This window comes from Budorcas taxicolor, chromosome 12, assembly GCF_023091745.1.
Source record: "Budorcas taxicolor isolate Tak-1 chromosome 12, Takin1.1, whole genome shotgun sequence".
Classification (NCBI taxonomy): domain Eukaryota; kingdom Metazoa; phylum Chordata; class Mammalia; order Artiodactyla; family Bovidae; genus Budorcas; species Budorcas taxicolor.
Genome location: NC_068921.1, coordinates 20517258 through 20545102, shown reverse-complemented (window position 1 = coordinate 20545102; position 27845 = coordinate 20517258). Strand labels below are relative to the sequence as shown.

The 27845-nt window shown below is 42.9% G+C and overlaps 1 protein-coding gene across 2 annotated transcripts in view; it reads right to left on the bottom strand.

The window, feature by feature from the left end:
- Window positions 1-221: 221 nt before the first annotated feature.
- RNASEH2B (ribonuclease H2 subunit B) overlaps window positions 222-27845 on the bottom strand; it is a 61910-nt gene continuing 34286 nt past the window's right edge. For both annotated transcript variants that reach the window (XM_052650169.1, XM_052650168.1), the window contains 6 exons: window positions 20861-20925; window positions 18968-19073; window positions 16191-16272; window positions 14681-14723; window positions 3045-3125; window positions 222-634 (listed from right to left, as the gene is read on the bottom strand). In XM_052650169.1, the coding sequence (XP_052506129.1) occupies window positions 527-634; window positions 3045-3125; window positions 14681-14723; window positions 16191-16272; window positions 18968-19073; window positions 20861-20925 (485 nt within the window). In that variant the 3' untranslated portion in view covers window positions 222-526. The remainder of the gene's footprint in view (window positions 635-3044; window positions 3126-14680; window positions 14724-16190; window positions 16273-18967; window positions 19074-20860; window positions 20926-27845) is intronic.

Below are 27845 nucleotides of genomic sequence, written 5' to 3'. Positions count from 1 at the left end.
TTATATTTTCTATTTTATAGTTTTATCTATTTTCTACAAAGAACATATATTCATAAAAAAGAATATATTAAACAAAAGATTTACCAAAAATTAGTAGTTAATCTGATAGTCGTGTTATCGATCTCTATCTGTATACTGAAAACCATATTGCCATAGCTACCATGTGCAAAGTGGCATAAAATAACAAGCACACACTCAAACATTGTCACATGTCAGTTTATTGAGGAATTTGTGATGCTAAAGGTTAATTCTACTCACTTGATTACTTTTCATGGTGTCAAATAAAACTCCAAAGGCTATAAGCCATGATGTTTCACAATTACTTTCCCATATTTTGTTCAGGAAACACAAAATTCAAATACAAAGAAATGTTCAAGTGAATCTGAAAATTGGCCTCATCCTACCTTTTTTCAAAAGGTGGTAATTAAGGGTTTGGAAGTACAGTAGCAAGGAGGAAGGATGAAAGTGGGACATGAAGAAGGCAGATATTTTTGCTCAATTTCACTTTCAAAGGTTCAAATCTTTCCTATTTTTTTTTAACATGTTTTGCACCAAAAAAGGAATCAATACTTTTCATTCCACTCTTGTCAACTTTAGCCAAAGCCTTCTGAGCTGCAGTCATTTTGCTATTTTTCTGTTAATGAAAATAAGAGAGAAAAATCATTACAAATGTAACACTTATAAATCACACATGCAAATCAGACAAGACCATGCATGTCTCAAGGTTCGTTCAGGGAGGTAAGCATGCTGCTAAAAACATGCCTCATCAGGAGTGACTCTTTATAAAAGTTCTGATTTCTGCTCAGAATTCATACCTGAGACAAAGTACGTCAACAGGCAGGAGATAAAACTGCTGCCTTCTAAGGAGTGGAATGTTACAACTGATGGTTTACTTGTGGGGAGAAAATTCTGGAGGGTGCATTAAGTGCAATAACACAAACAATGGAGCTGACACAGGCAGCGATTGTCAGAGGGAGGAGTTATAGCCTTGTATTACCACGTGATGAATAATTCACAGCCTGCTACCATCTGACTTCATTCAGAGGCTCTCTGGGACACCAAGGACAGAGCGGTTACATTCACAAGATAACCTGTGCTGCACCAGGACCAGCAGGATAGCGGTCCCTTTTCCTCCAACCACGAAAAGTACCTTCCGAAAAGCTGACTCCAAATAACTGCCTTTTAAAACTCTGTTTCTTCCTGGTCACTGTTTTTGTTTGGTTTTGTTTTGCCATGCGTGTCCTATAACAAAGCACTGGCAGAAGGGAAACAGCAGCTGACTGCATGTACTTCAGCGTTCAACAGAAGCGTAAGTGATGGGAATCAGCAAAGAAGAAATCATCTGTCTCCCGCGAGCTGTGAGACAAAGTCACTGCCAAAGTATCTTTTAAGGGCACAGTCAGTATATGATCCCTGGAAACTTGCTTCTTACATTCTGTCTCTTATAACTTACTAGGCTTATGTTTTGGCTGGATGGCGAAGAGGGACACTTTCTCTGAGACAAGTTATCCTCTGTCCCCTGCACTTAACTCACATCCTGGTTCAACCTCTTAGCTCACTGGTGCTGCGCCCAAGGTGACACACTGGGAAACAGCACTTAGAAGGGTGGGGCAGAAATATTCCTCACGGAGAAACTCAGAAACATCCCTGCTCACAGAAAGCACTGACATAACCAGCTATTTAGTCAGATCTCAAGTTGGATTATTCCCTGATATGCTATGCCTAGATAAATTACGTGTAAAGAATACAATTTTTAGAAACCATAAAACCTAAGGGAGAGCAAGTATTGCTAAAATCTAAGTAGAATTAATTTATCTTGGGGCAGGCAAGGTCTAAACCTAAAAAAAATGAGAAAATCATAAAAAAAAAAACTTCGATATTTAATCCTCAGAAAAGCTTAAAAAACAGTTCAAAAGTTGAATGAAAAGGCTAAAAAAATTGGAAAATGATTTGTACTTGATATGTCATGAAAAGTGTTAATAGCCTTAATTTAGATCGAGCTCTTACAAATCAACAAGAAAAACATTACTATCCTAATGTAAAATCAGGCAAGAGACATGAACTGAAAACTAGCAAAACTGCAGACAGGCAATAAGCATTTGGAAAAACCACCTTTCTACCCAAAGAAATGTAACCTAATTAGACAGGCAAAATTTTTAAGAATAAAACCAATACCCAATGCTGTCAAGACTGTGAGATGAACACTCATCAGCAGTAATGGCTGGGAGGATAAATTTCTGCTACCTTTTTGGAAAGCTTCTTAGCTATGTATGTGCCTCAGTAATCATGGAAAGAGCTCATGTTTTCTAAGCCTTTACTCTTAGTTTTAAATTGTGTCTAATGAAACAGAGATGCAGACTGTGAGTAAGAATGTTTCATCACTTCATTTAGACAAAAAGCAGAATAACATGTGTCCAAAAATAGGGGAATTAAATAGATTATATTCTACATGGTGAAATAAAATAACAGTGACTGAATATCATGAGACCATTTATAATTTTTCAAAGAAAGCTTAATGACATCAATATTTTTACAATACAGAGCTAAATGAAAAGGGCACAACTCCAATACATATGTATGCCAATTCTGAAAGCTACATATGTATTCATAATGATGTGAAGGATAAAGCTTAGTAAGGAATGTTATGAAAATATTTGCTGGGTGATGGCTGAGTTATGTGTTAATAAATGTTATTATCATAATTTCTGGGAAGCTACTACGCAGTTGAGTTGACAAAACATTACCTTTCAAGCCTGTTTCTCTGCCCCACCCTACCACTCTGGATATACTATATTACGAAGCTTAGGCACACTCTTGCTCATAACTCTGCCTTTCTTTATCTGTAAAAAGGTCTTCCTTGCTTGATAGTTTCATTGTCACTCACAATTTTGAAATAGTTCTAAAGTCACTGAAACTCAAGTTAATAATTCTTCACGGTTAAAACGATAAAATCACAGTCAAGCATGCAATCGTTCCTGGAAGTCTCCACGCAACAGCATCAGCCACGGGATTTAGGAGTATGCCACTAACACCCGGACACGTACCTTTACAGTCTTGAAATCTTTGGAGTTAAACTTAGTGTAATCTTCTTTTGCGTTTACGGGCTCATCTGATAACTTTGCTTTCTGCAATGTTAGAGCAGTGAACTGTCAAATGTCACCTTGACACTTACATCAATCCATTAAAAAAAAAACACACCACCAAACGTGAACAGTTTGGACCCCTGTGGCGGCTGAATGGAACTGCAGACTCTGCGGAGCGCTGATTCTTCACAAGTCCCTTCACTTTTTGCCACTTTTCTAGGAACGTTCTAAGCCAGACGTCCCTTCTGAGAAGCAGCTTTGGTGGTGAGAGGGTGTGAGCGGGCAAGCCCATGACCCAGTCCTGAGGCTGTCTAGCAGTATGATCACATACTACAGGGACGGGGGGCATCTAGATGAACGCTGACTTCCAGGACAGCGTAAGGGGGCACATACAGACACACAGATCAAAGAAGAGAATTTCCTTTATGGTGGCCAGGGGTCCAGCCAGAACCCCCTTTATTCACCTGCAGGACCAGTGTGATGTCCATCTAGGAGTATGGGAACAGTATTCTTATTATTACCATCTTTGTGTCCTTTCAGTTTATCTCATTTTATCCACTTAAGAGCAACCTTGCAAAGCAAGCAGGCAGCAGAGCGAAGCACAGCGGCTCCGTGAGCAGGCTCAAGGTCGCCTAGCAGAGGACTTGAGGGCTCACCTCTTGTCACAGGTGCTCTCTGCATGGGGCCCAATGCAATTAAGTCAGCCGCTACCTCCTGCTTTCGCCTTTCACATGAGCGTGTTGCAGTCGACAAATGTGAGAGTCAGGTCAAGAGCTAGACTGTGGCCTTTATGTTCATGGTATAGCAGGAATCGTGACAAGCTTATTTCATAGAAGGCACATGGCAGGCAGGTGAGTCTTGATGTTTAACGTGGGGAGCTGACTGCACTGGGATCCCAACTGGGACTCTCTACAGATTTTCAAGCTCTTCGTGGAGATGCTGATATGATCCAACATGGACCCACACCAGGAAATGCAGGCTTGTTCCCAGCTCCACTTTTCTCACCAAGCCTTCACTAAACGAAGAACCGTAAAGTCAGAGCTAGAAGATGCCACAGTGCATATATAGCACAAGTGGGCAAAATGACACATCCTGAAATTCTTCACGAGCATACCAGTGAATATGCTGGGAAAACATATCACCTGTAACACCTACTTAAATTTCTGTTATTTAAAAGACTGAATCACTGTAGATTTAGGGGACTGCTTCAGAAGAAATAGAAAAGTGGTTCAGAAAGACAGCAACAACGCATCTGACTAAATGGGTACAGCTCTGGAAAGAGAAGGGCAGATAGTAGATAACACAGGAATTAATGCTGAGGTTGGTCTTATTATTCCTACAAGTGATTTGCAAAGAAAACTCAGCCACATCCCCATATCCACTGACTGTATTCAGTTCTGTGAGCTGACATTGGCAAAGTCAAAAGACAGAAGGGGGTGAGGTTTGGAAGCTGGCCTCAAAATAGGCAAACTGAAGAGTTATAAAATAATGTGAACCATATTAAGGCAAAAGAGATGCAAAGATACCTAACGGCCACTGGAATGTGATTTTCTGCAAATGATCAACTGTATTTCTGTAAGAATCAAGCAAGTCCTGGACACAGATGGGAAAGTTAATAGACATTATCCTACTCTTGTTTAAACTACGGTACATCATCTGGTGCAGTTTGCGATGTAAACGCTAGAGCCCCAGGAAGACACAATAGAGCAGGACACCTTAGAAAGCAAGTAAAATCATCCAGAAGATGAAGCTGAGATGTAGGAGAAATCTGGGCTTAGCAAAGTACTGCCCACAGGCCACCTGTCTGTTTTCACAAGTGAAGATTTACTGGAATACAGCTGTACTGGTTCATTTATGAATTGTCTGTGGCTGTCTTTGTGTGGCCAGAGGGTAGGTTCTTGTTTTGTTGCAAAAAGACTTTGGGAGATGAGACTCGGAGGCCAAGTAAGCCGAGATGTATTGAGTGACAGTACCCTCTCAGGAGGGCGTGTGGGCAGGCTCAGGGGACACAGCAAGGTCCTTTTGGCAAGCTGGTTATATGGGGTGTGCAGGACTGGGAGGAAGGAGTTTGGGGGGTAATTTCCGGGTTATTGTCCCAGCTCCACCTTGCAGAGAGGAGGAGGAGTTTCTGCCCTTCTGTGGTCTTGCTTGGACATGTCATGGCACCGGTGCATAGTGGGCACTGCTCTGTGCAATGCTAATTCTGTTGTAACGTGGGCACAGTGAGCGAAAGGTTACATTCAGACCAGAGGTTCCTGCATTTCTTTCTTTGCCTCTGGGACCTTGTTCTCACAAGATGTATGGCTTCCTGTTGGCTCGGAGGGTCCCACTTTTCTGTGTTTGCTCCAGGACCCCTGTCATTGCAAGATGTATTACGGTCACCTGACCCATGCCTCCTTCTCTGCTCACGTCTGGCTAACGGCCTGCTCTAACATTTCCCTTCTCAAGGAATCTGAGCCCTTCAGATATTTTTAAGAGGGTCCATGATCCGTCTTCTGGAGCTGCCTCAAGCTGAGCAGGGGTATTTGTGCCTGCCTGCGGGGCCCAGATCACCTTGCCCTCTATCAGAGATGAGGTCTCGGGGTCCTTGACAGTGGCAGAGACAGAGTGTGCGGGGTAGACAGAGGCTACAGCTTTGTCCCACGGATGTTGGTGGTCCCCACTGTCATGAAAAATGAGTTGAAATCCCTGGTGTATTGTCATCTGTAGGTGACACAGTTTTAGCCAGAAGAAACGAACTTCACAAGTAAGTTAAAAAGGGATGGGCCCCCAAATCAGCAAACCCATTACTGTGATCAGAGGTCCAAGCAGGGGCAGGAACCAGGTTGTATTTGGTAACACCCCTCTGACTGCAGGCCAGAAGGGGGTGGCACTGGGGTCATCCTTCCTGAAAGTGTGTAGCTTTGGGCCTGTTCGTGTGTGCTTTGGGCACCTTCTTCCACCCGGCCAGGGGTGTTGATGTTGGTGCAGCACAGTTTACTGATTGCTGCACAGACGCTCCCTGTTCAGCTGGGAGATAGTCCACGGCTATCTGTTCTCCATCACTACATCTGCTATGGAATTAAGGGATCCCCCGTGATCCTGGCCAGAGTAGATAGAGTATCTGACAGGTTACAAAGTGCTGCCCCAAGGTAGGTAACCTGCCCCCCACCCCCCCATGAAATCGCCTGTTGAGTCTGGCCCCAATTAGTTAGTTACTTAGTGAGCTTACCAGTTCTGGTGTCCACCAAAATATTGGAAGGAACAAAGGGCCTACCTGCGGCCAGTCATTCCAAAGGGGCTGAGCCATAGCCCTGTTTCGGGTGCTGCCCTGATTCTCAGGAGGGCTGTGGGTAAAAGCTTTGTCCACGGTTCCGATGTCTCTTGACAAAGTTTAGCCAGGGTTCTTTTTAAAGTTTGATTTGCCTTTTCCACTTTCCCTGACGACTGAGGCCTTGAGGCCTCCAGGCAAGTGCCCAGGGCTGGAGAGACTAGTTGGGTGACCTGAGCCACAAAAGAGGGACTGTGGCCACTCTGTAAAGACCGTGGAAGTCTCAACTGAGGAATTATTTCCTTAAGTGATGCCTTTATTACCTCCTGGGCTCCCTCAGTCTTAGTTGGAAAGGCTTCTACCCAGCTGGTAGAAATCAGGGGATACCAATGGCTGACTGGAGGCCCCCCTCACAAAATGTTAGGCAGCCGGAGGCCACTGGGCCCAACTGCTTGGAGAGAGATGCCATCAGCCATGGGACTGGTCCCACCTTTGGGGCAAGAATTCCCAGGGCTAATCCCTGTTTTTCTGGGGAAAACAGAGTAAAGAGCTTGTTTAGATCTGGAATCGCTAGGGCTGGGGCATTAGTCAGAGCCATTAAAAACATTTTCTTTTTTTTGTGGTACAAGTCACATAATATAGAACATACTATTCTAACCATATTTAATCTCTGTACAGTTCAGTGGCACTAAGTACATTCACATTCTCTCCATTATCCAGCTCCCAAATTCATCTCTCTAAATGAAAACTTGGTCTCCATTAAACACCAACTCCCCATTCCCCTTCCCCACCCCCTCCACCCCCTCCACCCCCTGGCATCTACCAATGTACTTTCTGACCCGATGAATTTGACTATTCCAGGTACCTCATGTAAATGGAATCAAACAGCATTTGTCTGCACCTAAAGTATATTGGTACATATTAAAAAGCAGAGACATTACTTTGCCAACAAAGGTCTGTCTAGTCAAAGCTATGGTTTTTCAGTAGTCATGTATGGATGTGAGAGTTGGACTATAAAGAAAGCTGAGTGCTGAAGAACTGATGCTTTTGAACTGTGGTGTTGGAGAAGACTGTTGAGAGTCCTTTGAATTGCAAGGAGATCCAACTAGTCAATCCTAAAGGAAATCAGTCCTGAATATTCACTGGAAGGACTGATGCTGAAGCCGAAGCTCTAATACTTTGGCCATCTGATGGGAAGAATTGACTCATTTGAAAAGACCCTGATGCTGGGCAAGATTGAAAGCGGGAGGAGAAGGGGATGACAGAGGATAACATGCTTGGATGGCATTAGCAACTCAATGGAGATGAGTTTGAGCAAGCTCCGGGAGTTGGTGATGGACAGGGAAGCCTGGCGTGCTGCAGTCCATGGGGTCACAGTGTCAGACATGACTGAGTGACTGAACTGAGAGTATACTGGAAGGCACTTTTAAGGTTAACTAATCTGATCAAATGCTCCTGTAAACTGACCATCCAGACTACAGGTTCTGGGTCTAGTCCCTTCAAGTCCTCACATAATGGCTTAAGCGCAGTTGCTCACTCGTGTGCAACTCTGTGACGCCATGGACTGTGGTCTACCAGGCCCCTCTGTCCATGGAATTTTCTGGGCAAGAGTACTGGAGTGGGTTGCCATTTCCTTCTCCAGAGGATCTTCCTGACTCAGGGATTGAACCCAGGTCTCCTGCACTGCAGGCAGACGCTTTACAGTCCGAGCCACCAGGGAAGCCCCTAAAGAAAGTGAAAGTCGCTCAGTCATGTCTGACTCTTTGCGAACCCATGGACTATACAGTCCATGGAACTCTCCAGGCCAGAATCCTGGAGCGGGTAGTTCTTTCCTTCTCTAGGGGATCTTCCCAACACAGGGATCGAACCCAGGTCTCCCACATTGCAGGCAGATTCTTTACCAGCTGAGCCCCCAGGGAAACCCAAGAATACTGGAGTGGGTAGCCTATCCCCTCAGCAGATCTTCCTGACCCAGGAATCGAACGGGGGTCTCCAGCATTATTGGAAGGTGTGAGACAAAACCCAGGGACCCAAATCCTTCAAAATCCAGCCACTTCTAAGGCGATTCTGAGCTGTCTCTCTGAATGCGGTGGTTGTAGGTGGAGGACTGCTGTTAAAGGTGCACTCTCCTGCGCTTAGAACATGTCCCAGGAAGGTGACTCTCTGGGAGGAAATTTGGGCCTTCTATGGGGATATCCTCTGAAGCTCGGAAACTGAGGATCTGTGCAGTGGTTAGATCTGAGGCTTCCTTCAAGGGACTGCAAATAATGAGGCCAACTATGTATTGTAATAATGCCCCCATCTCTAATTTAAATGCCTGCAGTTACTTCCCTAGGGCTCTGCCAAGTAGGTGTCAGCTGTCCCGGAATCTCTGGGGAAGGACAGTTCAGGTATACTGTCGGGTCACACCGGTGTCTGGATCGGTCCATTCAAAGGGAGAGAGGTACTGAGAATCAGACTGAACAGGTATAGAGCAGGAGGCATCTTTAAGGTTAAGGACTATAAACCAGGCCGTGTCCTCCGGGATCTGAGAAAAGATGGAGTGCAGACTGGGATGAGTAGATGGACAGCAATCACAACTTCACTGATGAGTTGAACACCTTACACCGTTCTATATGCCCCATTTCGTTTGAGGACAGGCAGGGCTGGAGTATTACAAGGAGACTGGCATAATACCAAATGCCCACATTTGATGAATTTTGAGATCAGGGTTTGAGGCCCTGTTGAGCCTCTGGTTTTATGGGGAACTGACACCTAGAAGGCAAGAAGATCCTAGCTTCCTTAACGGTGATTTTTAACGAAGTGGCAAATCTTGCCCATCCTGGGATTCTTTGATCTGAGGTCTGTGGATCTGTACGTTTTCCAATTTCTGGGGAAAATATGGGCTGGACTGTCTGAGTCTTGTATGACGCATAGTTCGGCCAAAAATAGGCCCTGATTTTCATTTTCAGGCAGAGCAAAAGTTGCCCCCGAGGCTGAGAGAAAGTCTCTTCCCAATAATGGGCTAGGGCACTCAGGCACGACAAGAGACTTGTGGGCTATGATGGTCTCTCCCCAGGCACAAGTCAGAGGGGGGGTCAAACGTTTTCCTTTTGGCCTTCCTTCTACCCCAACAACAGAGCAGGTTTCAGGGACAAGACGCCCAGCATGAGAAGCGAGGATGGAGTATGCGGCTTCTGTGTCCACTGGAAACTGGACAAGAGTACCTGTCCCGTCAGTGGTCCCCCACATCCCTCCCATGTGACGGTGGCTGTATTCTGAGGGGCCCTGGGAAGTCCTGGATCTCATCAGTCAACCACGGCCGTGACTGACGTGGGCGAGTTCCTCGCTTCCTTCAGAGCTGAGGGCTTCCTCTTGTCCCATGGCCCATCTTCCTACAGAGTGAGCCTCGGGTAGAGGCCAGGACCTATTTCCTGGGCGTTCCCCGCTCCAGGGTTTAGAGTTCCCACTGCTGAAACAGGTTCCTTTACCTGGCGGGGGTCTTCTGGGAGCACCTCTGTGGTGATCAGGAGGAGGGTTACATCTCGCCCTGACGGCTGCTGGAAGTCTGGCCTGCCAACGGGCCCTTCTTAAGTCAAGCTGCTTCTTCCTTTCTTCCTCAGCCTGGACTCTACTGTCAAAGACACTGGAGGCTGCATCAACAAAAAGGCTGAGAGGGGTATGGGACCCCAAGGCGAGCTGTTGAAGTTTCCAACGGATGTTGGGGACCAACTGGTAAATGAAGTAAGTTGCAAGCACAACACATCCCTCGAAAGTGTCTGGTCCACATCTGTATACTTTCTGAGGCATCTACCAACCGGGTGGGAAACAGGGTTCATTCTGATCTTGGGTGACCTCTTCAACCCTATCACAGCTGACAGGTCTAACTGTGCACCATCTCGTCCCTTCAATGAAGCAAAGGGTTGTGCGTGCTCTTCTAGGGACACCAGGTTGGCCTGGTTCATAGTCCCACTTGGGATCAATCAGTGGCATTGCCGTCATGCCCATGGGGCAGTAAGTGGGTTAGATGATACATAATTCATCATCAAATGCTTGAGGCTGTGCCCAGATAGGGGTCTTTTCCTCAGGGGCACAGCAGTGGGAAATGACAACATTCAGGGTCCTTTCAAGTAAGGTGCAAGGAAAGAGTTAGCTCCCAGAATCCTTCGGTGAATGGGCCAGGGGCCCCTGAGAAGCAGCCTAAGTGAGAGCAGCGCTGGCTGAGGCCAGAAAAAGGAAAGGGGTACGGACTCTGGTATCTCCCTGAGGTCTGTCTACTGCTTCTCAGGGGTCGGGGGTGAGGGGGCAAGGGCATTCTGCTGCACTTCTTGCACGGGAGAATAAAGAGGAGTACACGGTGCTGGAGGGGTGAGAGTATCAGGACTTCGGTGCTTCTGTCCAAGATTTCTTTTCCTCCAGAGATGCTACCAGAGAGGGTTTTTATATAATCCGAACCAGTCCCAACTGACAAGCTTCCCCAACACAGGACATGCATAGCTCTGGATTCTCTCTTAGGGTCAGAAAGGACTGAACATAAGGAAACTCTATCCAGTTTCCCTGCCTTTCGCAAAACCTAATCACAGGATGGTATTATAGTTGAGGCTTCCATTTTCCAGCCAGGCTTTCTTGTCCTCAAGTTTACACTGGGGCCCGGCTGTATTACAAAAGAAGATGAGCTTTTCCTGTTTTAAAAACTTGTCCCCGTGAATAAAAATGCACCCCAGGGGTGAATCCTCGGGGATGGAGAGGAGGCTTCCCGTGAACCTTCAGGGAGAGGGCTCCTGTTAAAGAGAGGAGCACTACCATTCCGGGGCCCATAAAGGGCCCCTCTGTCAGGACTGGCTATAGGCACCTAGTCCTGCCAATCTTGGCCAATGTGGAGGCAGCGGCCACGTGGCAACCCTGCCGGTCTCAGAGTCCCGTGACCCGTGTCCTGCCGTGTCTTCACACCTCATAACTTCTCTCATAATGGTGGGCCTTCCTCTCCAAGCTTCATGGGTACCCTTCTCGGACAAACCACTTAAGGAGTTTTTCAACTCCTCTGAAGTGCGCCAGGCATGCGCTTCCTCCAGATATTGGTCCCTTTGTGGCTGAAACATAAGCCACTTCCGCCCTCAGAACAACCCCAACTCCTCTGCCTCTCCCTGGGATCGGCTGTGACCTTTCCTTGTACGTACGGGCTTCCCAGGCGGCTCAGCTGGTAAAGAATTTGCCCGCAATGCGGGAGACCTGGGTTCGATCCCTGGGTTGGGAAGATCCCCTGGAGAAGGAAGAGGCTACCCACTCCAGTATTCTGGCCTGGAGAATTCCCTGGACTATATAGTCCATGGGGTTGCACAGAGTCAAACATGACTGAGCAACTTTCATTTTCCTTGTATAGATATTGCCTTGTTTGTGGCACACTCGGCCAACCAAGTAATCAGAGGAACCCAGGTGTAACCATCAATACAGACCACATACTGGAAGGCACTGGGGCTGCTATTGGTTTGATGTGTCCCCATGGCAGGGGGCGGGGGCGGCTTTGCCTCCCTTGAGGCAATGCTCTGTAACCTGTCAGATATTCTATCTACTCTGACCAGGATTACAGGGGATCCCTTTATTTCCTAGCAGATGTAGTGATGGAGAACAGATAGCCCTGGACTATCTCCCAGCTGAACAGGGAGCGTCTGTGCAGCAATCAGTAAACTGTGCTGCACTGACATCAACACCACTGGCCGGCTGGAAGAAGGTGCCCAAAGCACATACGAACAGGCCCCAAAGCTACACACTTTCAGGAAGGATGACCCCTGTGCCACCCTCTTCTGGCCTGCAGTCAGAGGGGTGTTATCAAATACAACCTGGTTCCTGCCCCTGCTTGGACCTCTGATTGCAATCATACTTCTACTGACTTTTGGCCCTGTCCCTTTTAACCTGCTTGTTAAGCTCGTTTCTTCAGGTTACAACAGTGTCACCTACAGATGATGATACACCAGGAATTTTAACCCATGGCAACCCACTCCAGTATTCTTGCTTAAAAAATCCCACGGATGGAGGAACCTGGTAGGCTACAGTCCACGGGGTCGCAAAGAGTTGGACACGACTGAGCGACCTCACTTTCTTTTCTTTCCATGACAATGGGGACCACCAACATCTGTGGGACAGGGCTGCAGCCTCCTTCTACTCCCCGCTCTCTGTTTCTGCCACTGTCAAGGACCCCGAGACCTCATCTCTGACAGAGGGCAAGGTGATCTGGGCCCCGCAGGCAGGCACAATGCCCCCGCTCAGCTTGAGGCAGCTCCAGAAGACAGATCATGGACCCTCTGATCCTTAAAAGATTTGAAGGGTGCAGACTCCTTTAGGGGAACGTCAGAGCAGGCCATTAGCCAGACGTGAGCAAAGGAGGAGGCACGGGTCGGGTGACCACATACATCTTACAATGGCAGGGGTCCAAGGGGGCAAACAGAAAAGTGGGAACCTCTGGGCTGACAGGAGATCATAAGTCTTGTGATGACAAGGGACCTAGCAGCAAACAAAGAAATACGGGAACCTCTGGTCCGAATGTAACCTTTTGCTCACTATGCCCACGTTACAACAGAATTAGCATTGCCCAGAGCAATGCCCACCATGCACCGGTGCCACAACAGATCCGAGCAAGACCACAGAAGGGCAGAAACTCCTCCTCCTCTCTGCAAGGTGGAGCTGGGACGAAAACCAGGAAATCACCCCCTCACCTCCTCCCCCTGGGTGAATATTCCACCCAGTCCTTCACAGCCCATATAACCAGCTTGCCAAAAGGGCCTCGCTGCGGCTCCTCTGAGCCTGCCCAGGCTCCCTCCCTCCTGACAGTGCACTGTCGCTCAATAAACCCTTCGCTTTTTTAAAAATTTTTTTATTTTTTTACTTTACAATACTGTATTGGTTTTGCCATACATTGACATGAATCCACCACAGGTGTACATGAGTTCCCAACTTTGAACCCCGCTCCCACCACCCTCCCCATATCATCTCTCTGGTTCATCCCAGTGTACCAGCCCCAAGCATCCTGTATTCTGTATCGAACCTAGACTAGCGATTCATTTCTTACATGATAGTATACATGTTTCAATGCCATTCTCCCAAATCATCCCACCCTGTCCCTCTCCCACAGAGCTTACTTCACCTCCGAATCTCATCTGTGAACTCTTTGTGCAACAAAAAAAGAACCTACCTTCCAGCAACCGCATCGAAGGCTAAATCCTTCAAGGGCAGTTTTAGATCTCTCTGTTACTAAGGAAGACAGATATTTGAGAGAAAGAAATATGCCTCGCTTTTGGAAGGAGAAAAATAAGAAAGAAACAAATATGCCTGTTACCTTAGTTAGAGCAAGACAGCTATATTTATGTCCCCTGGTGCTGCTGTGGGTCTGTCCCAGATCTAAAGATAAAGATCTTACACCAACTGCTTCCTCCAGTGAGGAAAAGATGAACCTCCTTGGACAATTTGCTAAAAACGGTCCCCAACTAACAATGATGCACTTTAAATTTGATGCCCTTTCCTAAAAGTCAAAGTATTGAGTGTTTTTAGAACCATCATCACCTTCAAACTGTATACAAATGAAAAACAACAACAACAAAAAATCCTGAGAATGCTGGCCACCTAGAAGGCAGGGAAGAAGGAAAGTTCTTTAGCACCCGTGTTACATTCATTCACAAGGTACTCATCATTTTGCCTGCTGGAGAATGGTGGCCTCACGGACAAGCTGGTGCGTGTGTTTATTTCCTTGTGTCTGAGCAGCACTTACTAGTTTGCAATCAGGCCCGGACTTAGGGATGCTACTCTTTGCTCTCGGGTGTGGTCTGTGAATGGCTTCTCTACTCCCTGTATCTGAGAGTCCACAGGGCAGAGGAGCTGTGGGTGGCAATTTGAGAACATCTGGCAGAGGAAAGGTTTTTCACTGATTCACAAACTGCGTTGATCATTTCGAGTATAGACAGTAAAGTGTGGTCATCCTTGCTCAAAGAATTCTGTGTTGCAAAAATCATGCTCTATGTACCTCTGTGCCTATGACAATTATATTTGGCAAAGTGAGTTTTATTTATAGAGTTTTCCTAATGATTAATGAAGTTAATTATAGGATCTAGCTCACGCAAGAAGACTTAATTTTAATTATGATTCTCTAATATGTCAGTGTAGATATTGAGTTAGAACCAACTCTTTCTTGATTTTCATAGCACCTTATTTATGATTCACCTAAAATCCATGAAAATAAAAATACTGATGGAGAGCAGTATAATCTTGATTCCACATAAGGTGAATTAAGATGCTTTAACATATACTAAACTAAATGTATGTGGCAAAAGTATACTATTTTTCCAGGTGCTCCAAAGATATTTTAGTCACAGTTTCTTACCTTTGATGGAGGGTTTCGCACTGAAGCTGGAGGTTCTGGAAGCCTGAGGAGTGAAAAATAAAAATGTGATTTTTCACAGACAAGCAAACAGAATGACCGGACCAACTTAAGACTTAGTAAGTCCTGATTTCATCTAATAGTTTCACCTCCATATATCTTACTGTTCGATCACCTCATTATAAAGAGTGAAATTTTTCTAAGTGAAAAAATGTGCATTTAGCTATTTAATTCTCTGTATTGGAATTCTGAGCTAAAAAACAAAATTAGAAGTCACTGGTTGCAATGGAATTGCTTTCCTTTAGTCTCTATAAATATGTATTTTGGTATGTATTTTTTCACCATAAATGATGAATCTAGCATATATTTAAAAGTGAAAATTATTCTACTGACAAAAAGTCACAGGAACTTTACTTTTCTATTAAAGAAAAGTTTAACTGACACATCCTTCTCTCAAGTCTTTAACTGAAACTTTAAAATTTCACCAGAGAAGAATCTAAAAAAATAATGGAATACAAAGATATCAAGTCTTTAACAAGATAAGCAGGTACAAAGAGACTCAGGAAAATAATAAACAGAAGGGTATCTTTATCAATTCGGGGCAAGCTTTCAATGTACTATATTATACTACAGAAACCAGATTCCACTAACTGTTCTTTAAGTAGGACCAAAAATACAATTTGCTAAAAATGCAACTATAGCTATTAAAAAGTCATTTTATTCCCATGTATCAGAGGAGAAAATTATTCTAAGAATCAGGAAAAGCTATTAGATCATCACATATATGAAATTTTAACAGTAGTTGCTAAAATATAGAAAATAAACACATCTTTTTCAGCCTCAAGTAGAGTTTGAAGTGCTGGGCATAATAAAAATACCTAGGGAACAGCTAATGATTATAATAATAAAATAACAAAAATGGTACACAACCTTTAAATGTAACTTTCAAAAATATTTTACTCTGCCATCTACTCTTTGCATCCCATCAACCAAATTAGTTAAGTCTGGCTGGGGATAAAATTTTAACACAATTTATCCTCTAACATTTTAACAACCCTTAATTCTAATTGTAATACTCAGGGGTTCTTGAAACCAGTATCCATTAAATTAATTTGTTCCAATCAAAAAACTGTCCATTAAAAATCACCTCCAAACCATAGAGTCTGCGACGCAACTCAAGAATAACCTCTTATCAGAAAAAGTGACGTGACAAGCCATACTTGCTTGTGCGCTCAGACGTGTCTGATTCTTTGAGATGCCATGGACTGTAGCCCGCCAGGCTCCTCTGTCCATGGGATTCTCCAGGCGAGAACACTGGACTGGGCTGCTATTTCCTCCTCCAGGGGATCTTCCCAGGCACCAAACCCACGTCTCCTGTGGCTCCTGCACTAGCAGGCAGATTCTTTACCACTTGAGTTATCTGGGAAACCTTATATAAGCCATAATGAAACCCTATCTCTAGGAAACCAAGCACAATTATGCTTAATTACAACTAATGATGGACCATACTTACTTTAAATATTTAGATAAGTCATCACTTAATTGTTTAGGGATGTAATCAGATATCAGACCATGGGCATAACAAACATAATCCTCTGAAAGAAACAGAATGGAGAAAAAAATTTAGTAATAATTATGGTTGCTTCACAGTCAAACTGACTGGAGTTCAAATTCTGGCACTATCTAGCTTTGGAGAGTCACTTAAGCTTTTTTTGTGTGTGTGAAATGGGGATGCTCATATCTATCTGTCAGAGTGGTGGGGGGATATGATGTATGAGATATCATATACAATGACACTGAAGATATGATGAGATAATAAAGTATAATACAATAGATGCCCACTAAATAACAGATACAAATTCAGGGTTCTTCTCTTGGTTGAGGCCCTTGAATACAAATAAAGTTCAAACATCAGATGTAACAATATGAAACAGCCATCTTTTCTAGGTTGGTTTCAATATAAAATAAATCTAATTACTGAACAGTAATGAGTATGCTCATTTAAGAGAAATAATATATGTGTCTCTATTAAGCACTTGCTGAATGTTACATATAACCCCAAACTAATGGGATGAAGTTGCTCAGTCATGTCCATCTTTTTGTAACTACATGGACTGTAGCCTACCAGGCTCCTCTGTCAGTGGGATTTTCCAGGCTAGAGTACTGGAGTGGGTTGCCATTGCCTTCTCCAGGGGATCTTCCCAACCCAGGGATTGAACCCAGGTTTCCCACACTGCAGGAAGACGCTTAACCGTCTGAGCCACCAGGGAATCCCAAACTAGTAAAACGCCTTAAAAATGTAAAAAAACAAAACTCAGCAGAGTGTATAATCATGACGTCTACAGCATCTGGATTTTCAGTGTTAAAATGAAGCTCTGGTATCAATTAAATACAGTTACAAAAGAGGAAATCTTGTTTTAAAGCCCTCTTCCTCAATTCAGTATTTTTTTTGTAGAATACTAGGGGATAATCAAACTCAATAGATGGGATAATCACAAGGGGATATAAACTACCAAAAGCATTATCCCAGGCTTGCTGCTGGGATATTCATTTCCATCTTTTTTCCCTTTTCTACATTTGACATCAGGATAACAATCTGCCTCAGTATTATCAACAGTTAGAAAGGGACTGCTGCCTGGATGACCTGATCTCAAAGTGTTTAGTAAGAGACTTTCACTGCCAACATTGAGAACTCAAAGTTATCACTGGACCCTTCTTTTTTAAAAAAATTAATTAATTTTTTTATTGAAGGATAATTGCTTTACAGACTTTTGCTGTTTTCCGTCAAACCTGAACATGAACCAGCCATAGGTATACATATATCCCCTTCTTGTTGAACCTCCCTCCGATCTCCCGCCCCACCCCACCCCTCTAGATTGATACAGAGCCCCTGTTTGAGTTTCCTGAGTCATACAGCAAATAAGAAAGCCAACATATCTGTTTGCTTCCTCTGGCACATATCAAGCTAAAGGTCTAAAAAAGGCAAGAATGTAAAGAGTATAAAGCTTACTTTATGGCTAGAACACTAAATGGCAATACAGCAAAGCCCAGACCCTTAGATTTAGATACTGGTTTGGTAAAAACACCAGACTCAGAGTAGACGACCTGGTCTGCTAGCTAGGATGGGTGACCCTGAGTAAGTGATCTATTTCTCGGAGACCACAGGTTTTCATTTTTAAGATGAGAACATCTGTCTAAATAACCACTAACATCTCTTCTCCTGCTTTACTGAAAATCCATGGTTTTATCCACCCATCCATCATCCATGATCTATCCATCTATCTGGCCAGCCAGCCATTTGACTCAGTCTCCCTCTCCTTCTGTTAGAGCCTATCAGAGACACTGACCGCTAGTTAACTCAGACGGCAAGGGCAGTGCCCCACTCCCAGAACGGCAGGAGCCAGCCACCATCTGTGTGTGCAAGGCACTGTGAGGTGGGTTTCTGCATTAAAGCCTGCCTGCATCATAGCCAATCACCAACAGGCTGCTTGGTACTTGTTTTTTAAATGACGAAACTCAGATGTTTTGGAGTCGTATATTTAGAACAGGGGAACACTGAATTAAGAGTTTAAAGTCAGGATAATTACTGTCCTACCATTTCAGAAAGTAAATTGTATCAGATAGCTGTTGTTATTCAACTACACATATAAAGGTAAGAGGACACTACAATGAGAAAGGCAAAAGAATGTCCCTTAAAGAATTAATTGTCCAGTGAATAAATTTTCATCAAAATCAAAATATTGAGACCTGCAGTAGGACTTATGCTTCTGGAGAGTAAGATGCAAACAGATACAGCTCTGGAAATCCTCGCCCCCAAGAACAATGCAACAAAAAGGTTACGAGTGTGGGCTTAAGTGCCAGGCGAGCTCCATCAGTAGTTCAGCTCTGCCATTTACTACCTGTGTGACTCTGCACACCGCCTCGAAACTCGCTGTAAAGTGAAACTTGGAGGGGGGCTCAGATGAGCAAGTATGTGCACGCTGGCAACTTAGTAAACGGCATGGCACACAACACACCCTCAATAAATGATAGCTAGGGTTGTTATTACTCTTAGAGCAGGATATAGATTTTGTGAATGAATGACTTAAGTATCAATTAGTGATAGAAGTGATCTATAGCAGAAGTACTACTTGGTTTTGAAATAAAATGCACACCTGCCATGAGATCTAAGTGAACACATCGGCAAGAATGTGAAGTTTCTGAGACATTAAGGTTTTTAAATCCTAAGATGGGCATTTACACATTGGCGACTCACTCCAGACAAAATAAAACAAAAAATGATTCACTTACCGTCCTTGTCACTGGAAACCTGGCCACCAGCGAAAAATGAAGTAGACTGTACCCGGGCACTGACATTTACCTTACTGGTTTTTAATGCTGCCATAGTCTGATTAACCTATGAAATAACCAAAGGGGGAATATCAGGATATTTTCAACTAACTTTAGACACCCTGACTTTCCAGACCTTCTAAACCCATGATTTCAATCCATTTAAGGTCCAGGAAGAAGTAGTCCAGATCTAGATATATCTTCAGAAGATAAGAGATGGCTTCATATTTGGAGATAGGTGAGGGGTAGTGACTACACTGCAGGCTGAGCTCGGTACGGGGACTGCCTAAGGCCTACACCGTGCGAGAGCACTGATTCTGGAGGCAGGCTGCTTGGGTTTGCTCTGTGACTACAGACTGCTTACTGAACCTCTCTGTGCCTCCACCTGTGAAAGGGAAAGAAAGATAGCGCCGATCTCACAAGACTGCTGTGAGGACTAAATGAGTTAATGGATGTTAGGCCCTTAGGACAGAAGATGGCACAAAACTTGTATTTTATGACTTTCTAAGGAGAATAAATAATATAAATTTCTCACTTTAGGAAGTTTATAAATTTAAGAAAGGAAACACAATAAATATAAACTTCACTTCTCTATTTCATGTCATTATCATTTGCTAAGAGCAAAAGCTAAATGCCCAGTTTCTGCTCAGCACTTCTCATGCTTCATCTATACAGAATCCCACAAATGCAAAGACTACTGATGATGCAAATGAAGAGTGAAACACATGCACTTTTTAAACCTTTTCCCTACTTCGCACAAAGGAGCCTGATTAATACTGCAAGGTTCCTTTCCATGTTCCCAGGCTCCCAACATGCCCATTAACATGACGTGACAAACATGGTTTTCATGTACAAGACAGAAGAGAGTCTTCGGAATCACTGCTAGAACTGATATCCACAAAACTTGCAAAACCTTTGTCATCCACAGATCTAGTCTGCTGAGATTCTTTATCACTGTGAAAGTAAGCGATATCCTTAGACATGGGGCTTTTTTGTTTCTTCACAGTATGCACAGTAAGAAATATTCAGCAACCAAATAGGCCAAAACATATATAAATATGTTACAGAGTCATACTTAACACTTGCCCTTATCTTGCGCTTTTTTAAAAACAATATAAGGATATATATTTGATTATATGCAACAATCTCAGTTTTTTCTTTTGCAAATTCTTTTCCATCATGGTTTTTCATAGGATATTGAATATAGTTTCCTGGGCTATACAGTGGGACCTCACTGTTTACCCATTCTATATATACCACTTTGCATCTGGTAATCCCAAACTCTCAATCCAACTTTCCTTTTAATTCATCCTAGTCTATCCTAGCCCATTCTATTCCATTCCATTCCAAGAGAAATACTGGTTGTGATCCACTAAATTGATTGGAAAAACACTGCAAGGGATCTTATATTGAGTAGGGCTTGCCTGGAATAAGACCCGTCTTCAGCATCTAGACGCTAAACCTGAACCCGGTCTGCCTGGTCCCCTGCAGGTCGTGTGTGAGCAATGTCACCTTTGAGATGGCTGCAGGACTGACAGAGAGTACACGTGGCCCTGCTATTACCTGGCTTGGAAGACTCAAGTCTATACCAGCAACTAGCAAGGACTTCTTTATTCAGTGGTGAGCATCACGGGGAAATGGGAGCGAGCACATCAAGCTAAGTCCAGAGCTACCTGAGTTAGGAAAAGTGGAAAGTCAGATTCTTCTTGCACTGGGGAGATTTTTGTATAGCTTCTCTCTTGTAGGTGGACTTTCAAGATGGTTTTTGGGGTCAGGCTTACTACCTTCTCTCTAAACATTTTTAAAAAGGAACATTAAACTCTTTCTGCCACAAGGCACTGAGAGGTACTGTACCTTTTTTTCTAGCCATTTTAATGTCTTCTCTTTGCTGTACTTGTAATATTTCTTCTTGTCTACTTCTGCATTAAATTAAAAGAAAAAAAAGACAGCGCAGTAGGTTAAGCAAAAAATAAACTCATAAGGCTATTTCATATACAAGTAACAGTTTAAAAATTTCAAGGAATTCCCTGGTGGTCCAGTGATGAGGGCTCCGTGCTTTCATTGTGAGGGCCCTGGTTCAATCCCCGGTTGGGGAAGTTAAGATTCCACAAGTTGCAAGGTGCAGCCAAAAAATAAGTAACACTTTATATTCTTAAAAAACTCAATTAATAACCCTGAGAGCATTCTTCAGACACTGGAAAAAAAAAATTCCTAAACAGAACTGGGACACCTCAGGTTCTCACTCACATTAAATGAGTGAGAATTAAAGAAAATTATCAAATTATACAAATAGTTCTCATCACAAGGAGAAACTTTTTTCTCTTCATTGTATCTATATGAGATGGTGGATGTTAACTAAATCTACTGTGATAGTCATTTCAAAATATATGTAAATCGAACTATCATTCTGTACAATATAAACCTACACAGTGACGTATGTCAATTATTTCTTAATAAAACTGAAAACAACTGTACCGATAAATCTGGAGGAAAGGTAACTTTTTAACTGAATATAACTGACATACAATATTGTATTGGTTTCAGGTATAGTGATTTGATATTTACACATACTCTGAAATGGTCACCACAGTAAATCTAGTTATTGTCTGAAAAGGTCATTTTAAAAACTCAGCAAATTAACACACTAAGCCATCTTCATTTTTCTGAATAATTTCAAGATCACCCCAATGTTTTCAATGAAAGATTTCTTTTCTAAAATAAAAATGGAAATCCCAAGAAAACTGAAGCTAAATGCAGGTGCCTAAGAAGTTCATTGCATACATTCAGGAAAAGAATTGTGTTAACTACTTAGAACTGTTCTGGTGGGACTGGTGGAGAAAGAAGAAAAGATTTATCTTTTAATGTATTACCAATATAGCCATAGCTATTTCAGGGGAATTTCGATTTATGATAGGTTCAATTTGGCCCTTTATGGGGATAAAAGTTTCATCTCCTATAAATTATACTTCCTCTTCTCACAATCCAGCTAGCTTTATGTAATCTAACGGCTTAATGTCACATATAGCATATATATGGTATATGACATTAAGCCGTTATTTCCTCGGTAACACCTCGTTCATGGGGTTTCTTGCTTTCTGTGCCATCAGCAGGGGCAGCTCTTCCCTCCCGCCTCCACGCAGGAGTTAGCTTCAGGACCACTGGGATTCCTAAGGCCTGATGCAAGCTCGCCTTTTTCTTTCCTCTGTAATGACGCTTTCACTTTCCTCCGTAATCATGGTGGGAAACGGAAACTGCTTACGCAGGGGTGGTTTTCCGCAGACGGTTAAACTGCTGGAGTTTCAGTGAGACGGTGTGTACGGGGAAGGGCTGGCCTCAGCCAGCTCTTGCTGTGTCCTCCCCATCTCAGCCTGTGGTCGTCAACACTGCGGGCACTAACTAGGAGGCGGACAGAGTCAGGGCTGGCCCTCTGCACCCACGTCCGCAGGACGTGCCACTGGAATAACGAAAAGGAGGGGCTGCAAACGGCCTGCTGGGGAACCAAGGCAGGTGAGGCTAGACTCAGCCTCCCTGGAGCTGATGCAGTATTTCTTTACAAAAGGAGGGCCGCTTCTAAGCGCACACGGCCACCACTCAGAACACGTGTGCTGCTGACTCTCGGACCTTCCGACCGTTGCCTGAGACAATCTCCCTAGAGGCTCCGATCCAAGAATCCCACCTTGACTCTGCCGCTCGCTCGTCTCTTGCCTCTGCCTCCAAATTTCGTGAAAGGATGATCTACAACCTGCCACAGCTTTCCTTCCTCTTGCTCATTGTCTGAGACCCTTGCAGCCCCCTTCCCTCTAGAAATGCTGGTTCAGAAGAGGAGACCAGGCTCTGAGCGGTACTGCTGGGGCTCCTACACCCCCAGTCACCTATCAAATGAGGGGATGCACAACATCTGGCACATGGCAAGTCCTTCATGTTATTTAAGAAAAAATGAAATAGCTCATTAGTGATAATAACATCACATCTTCAAGCCTGTGCTAAGTTCTTCACACGTTTTCTCACTGAATGCTCAGAATGAATCTCAGGTGGAAACTACTATCTGTCTCCACCTTAAAAAACTAGGTTTGAGTGAAGTTAAAATAAATTGTCCAAAGTCACTGAGTTGGTAAACAGGAGCACTGGATTCCTTCTCAACCTGGATGGTGAATGAGAAGCCATGGATTTGGTGTTCATTGTGACCTTATGGACTGCAGACTGCCAGGCTCCTCTGTCCATGGGATTCTCCAGGCAAGAATACTGGAGTGGGTTGCCATGCCCTCCTCCAGGGGATCTTCCCAACATCTCCTGCATTGGCAGGTAGGTTCTTTGCCACTAGAGTCACCTGGGAAGCCAGGATATCATTTTATCAGTGTGTTAAGAGGTCTTTATACATTTGGGATACACACACACATATATACACACATACACTATCAGATTTTTGTCATGTAACTATTTTCTTTCAACTGTAGTTTGTCTGTTTTTTTTCTTAATGGTATCTTTCAGAAAAGAGAAGATATTAATTTTACTGAAATGTAATCTACAATTTTTTTAATGGTTAGTGGCTTTTGTGTGCTATGAAATCTTTGCCTGTCCTCAAGGTCACAAAGGTTTTCTTCTATGGCTTTTTCTAGGAATTCAGTAGTTTTCATTTTTTGCATTTAAGTTATTAATCCATTTCAAGTTAATTTTTGTGTATGATTCTGAGGTAAGAGTCAATGTTGTTTTTCACATGGATATCCAATTTTTCCAGGTCATATGTTGAAAAGATTATCTTTTCTCCCATTGAATTGTCTTGACACCACTGAAAAAAACAACTGGCTACATAAATGTCGGTCCATTTCTATTCTGTTTGGTTCCATATAACTGTCTCTTTATCCTTGTACCAATGCCATACTTTCTTGTCTGTTGTGGTTTTACAGTAAGTCTTGAAATCAGGTTGTATAAGTTTTCCAACTTGTTCTTCTTTTTCAAAATTGTTTTGACTACTACAGATTCTCTGCACAGTTTTATAAATTCTAGAATCAGCTTATCAATTTTTACAAAAAAAACAAAAAAAAACCACAACAACCCTGAGAGGCATTGCATTAAATCTAGAGATGACTTTGGAGAAGATGGTCATCTTAACAATACTGAGTCTTCCAACTCATGAACATGGTATATCTCTCTATTTATTTAATTCTTTAATTTTTCTTTGCAATGTTTTACATTGTTCAGTGTACTGGTCTTGCATATATTATGCTACCTTTATCCCTACAACCTCATGATTTTTTAATATTACAAATGGCATGCTTTTATTCCACTGTCCAATTGTTCACTGCTAATATACAGAAACAGAATTGATTTCTGTATATTGATCTTATATCCTGGGAACTTGTTTATCGGTTCCAGTGATTTTTTTTTTTTTTTTTTTTTTGGTAAATTCTTTTGAGCTTTTTATATACATGACCCATATTGTTGATGCAAAAAGACAATTCACTACTACTTTCTAAGCTATATACCTTTAATTTTGTTCTTATCAAAACTGCTAGGACGTCCACCACGCTGGTGAGTAGACGGGAGAGGACTGACATCCTTATCTTGTCCCAATCTTAGGGAAAAAGTGCGTTCAGTCTTTATATTAGCTTAGGTTTATCATGGATGTCCTTTAAAAGAATGAGGAGGTTCCTTTCTATCTCTAATGTGCTGAGAATTTATATAATGACTGAATTTTGTTAAGGGTTTTTCCTACATCTATTGAGATGATCATACAGTTTTTCTTTTGTTATGCATAAATATGGTGAATCATACTGATTGATTTTCTAATGTTCAACCAACTCTGCACTCCTATGATAAACCTCACTTGGTTTTAACATACTGTCCTTTTTACACAGTTAATTTGCTATATTTTTAAAGTATTTTTCAGTCTATGATCATAAAGAATACTAAATTATAGTTTTCTTTTAGCCACTCTGATTTCATAAAATTAGTTGGGAAATATGCCTTTCTCATTTAATTTCTAAAATAATCTAGGTATCATTATTTCTTTTGAGTATTATTTTTTCCTTCAAGTATCGTAGAATTCACTTAATGAAGCCAGGTGGGGCTAGAGTTTTTTTTTTTCCTAAGTTTTTAAACTGCAAATTTATTTTGAATTAAACATTCCCTGGACAAGATGATCACTAAGAAATATCCAACTTGAATACCCCAGGATGCTATACAAGGACGAAGTACATAAACTACCACTTAATTTTAAAATTTACCTATTTTGATAAGCAAAGTGGTTTAAAATATTCATGAAGGCCACAGATTATCCACGATTATGAAAATTACCACAGCATGTTCTGTCAGTTCAGTTCAGTCATTCAGTCACGTCTGACTCTTTGGGACCCCATGGACTGAAGTACGCCAGGCCTCCCTGTCCATCACCAACTCCCGGAGTTTATTCAAACTCATGTCCATCAAGTTAGTGATGCCATCCAACCATCTCATCCTCTGTCGTCCCCTTCTCCTCCTGCCTTCAATCTTTCCCAGCATCAAGGTATTTTTCAATGAGTCAGTTCTTTGCATCAGGTGACCAAAGTATTGGAGCTTCAGCTTCAGCATCAGTCCCTTCAATGAGTATTCAGGACTGATTTCCTTTAGGATGGACTGGTGTATCTCCTTGCAGTCCAAGGGACTCTCAAGAGTCTTCTTCAATACCACAGTTCAAAAGCATCAATTCTTTGGCACTCAGCTTTCTTTATAGTCCAACACTCACATCCATACATGACTTCTGGAAAAACCATAGCTTTGACTAGACAGACACTTGTTGGCAAAGTAATGTCTCTGCTTTTTAATATGCTCTCTAGGTTGATCACAGCTTTCCTTCCAAGGAGCAAGGGTCTTTTAATTTCATGGCTGCAGTCACCATCTGCAGTGATTTTGGAGCCCAAGAAAATAAAGTCTGTCACTGTTTCCATTGTTTTCCCCATCTATTTGCCATGAAGTGATTGCACTGGATGCCATGATCTTAGTTTTCTGAGAAACTTTTTCACTCTCCTCTGTCACGTTCATCAAGAGGCTCTTTAGTTCTTCTTCAAGAATGGTGTCATCAGCATATCTGAGGTTATGGATATTTCTCCCAGCAATCTTGATTCCATCTTGTACTTTATCCAGCCAGGCATTTCGCATGATGTACTCTGTATATAAGTTAAATAAGCAGGGTGACAATATGCAGCCTCGATGTATTCCTTTCCCGATTTTGAACCAGTCTGTGGTCCAGTTCTAACTGTTGCTTCTTGACCTGCATACAGATTTCTCAGGAGGCAGGTCAAGTGGTCCGGTATTCCCATCTCTTTCAGAATTTTCCACAGTTTATTCTGATCCACACGGTCAAAGGCTTTGGTGTAGTCAATAAAGCAGATGTTTTTCTGGAACTCTCTTGCTTTTTCGATGATTCAACGGATGTTGGCAATTTGATCTCTGGTTCCGCTGCCCTTTCTAAAACCAGCTTGAACATCTGGAAGTTCACGGTTCACATACTGTTGAAGCTTGGCTTGGAGAATTTTGAGCATTACTTTGCTGGCACGTGAGATGAATGCAATTGTGCAGTAGTTTGAGCATTCTTTGGCATTGCCTTTCTTTGGAATTGGAATGAAAACTGACCTTTTCCAGTCCCGTGGCCACTGCTGAGTTTCCCATATTTGCTGGCATATTGAGGGCAGCACTTTCATAGCATCATCTTTTAGGATTTGAAATAGCTCAGTTGGAATTCCATCACCTCCACTAGCTTTGTTCGTAGTGATGTTTCCTAAGGCTCACTTGACCTTGCATTCCAAGATGTCTGGCTCTAGGTGAGTGATCACACCATCATGGTTATCTAGGTCATGAAGATCTTTTTTGTATAGTTCTTCTGTGTATTCTTACCACCTCTTCTTATTATCTTCTCCTTCCATTCTATTGTATCCTAAACTTAATATTTGCAAGAGTTTGTGAGTTAGATAACACGTACATATGCTGGAGAGGTTTCTTTCCCTAATGTGTCCGGTGCCTGTAAAACTGGTCTTGAACATCTGGAAAGACTGGGTTTACGAAATAAAGATGGAATAAAAAGGAGTCCACAATCAAATAACATGTTCAGCAATTGGGTAATCGGTTCTCAAACTTGAATTTCCCTGATGTATTGTTGAACAAACTGCCTGGAGCACATTTTCACATCTACTTTCTGAATGTTTTCCACAACTGAGAAACTCATATGGTCTCTTTTTTTTCCTCTTGCCTTCTGGGAATAGAAACCTGGCAACGGTGCTTGGGCTATTTTAATCAGGTAAGTTTTCCTGGCTCTTCCTGTTAATCCTATCTGACAATGCAGAGCAGCTTTTGCTTGCAATATGAAACAGAGCATTACACTCAAGACGAAGTTCATAACCCTTTATTAGTCCTTTCCCCTGTCAACTCTCCACTGAATGGGAGCTTTTTTGGCAAGAAACGTGTTGAGCCCCAGAGCTAGCAGAGACACATCATTTCCTTCACTAATAAAGTGAACAGCGCTAACTAAAGCCACCACCATCACCATTCAGGATACAAGCAACTGGGGCTAGGTTTATCCAGTGGGGAGAAGGCAAGGGGTGAAGGTTCTCATAAACCTAGCAGGCTTAAGTGTTAGTTGCTCAGTTCATGTCTGACTTTTTGCATCTCATGACTGTTGCTCACCATGCTCTTCTGTTGGCAGAATTCTCCAGGCAAGAATACTGGAATAGACTGCTATTCCCTCCTCCAGGGGATCTTCCCAACTCAGGGACTGAACTCAGGTTTCCTGCATTTCAGGCAGATTCTTTACTGTCTGAGCCACCAGGCAAGTCGGACACAACCGGGACACTAACACCTTCATTTTCAG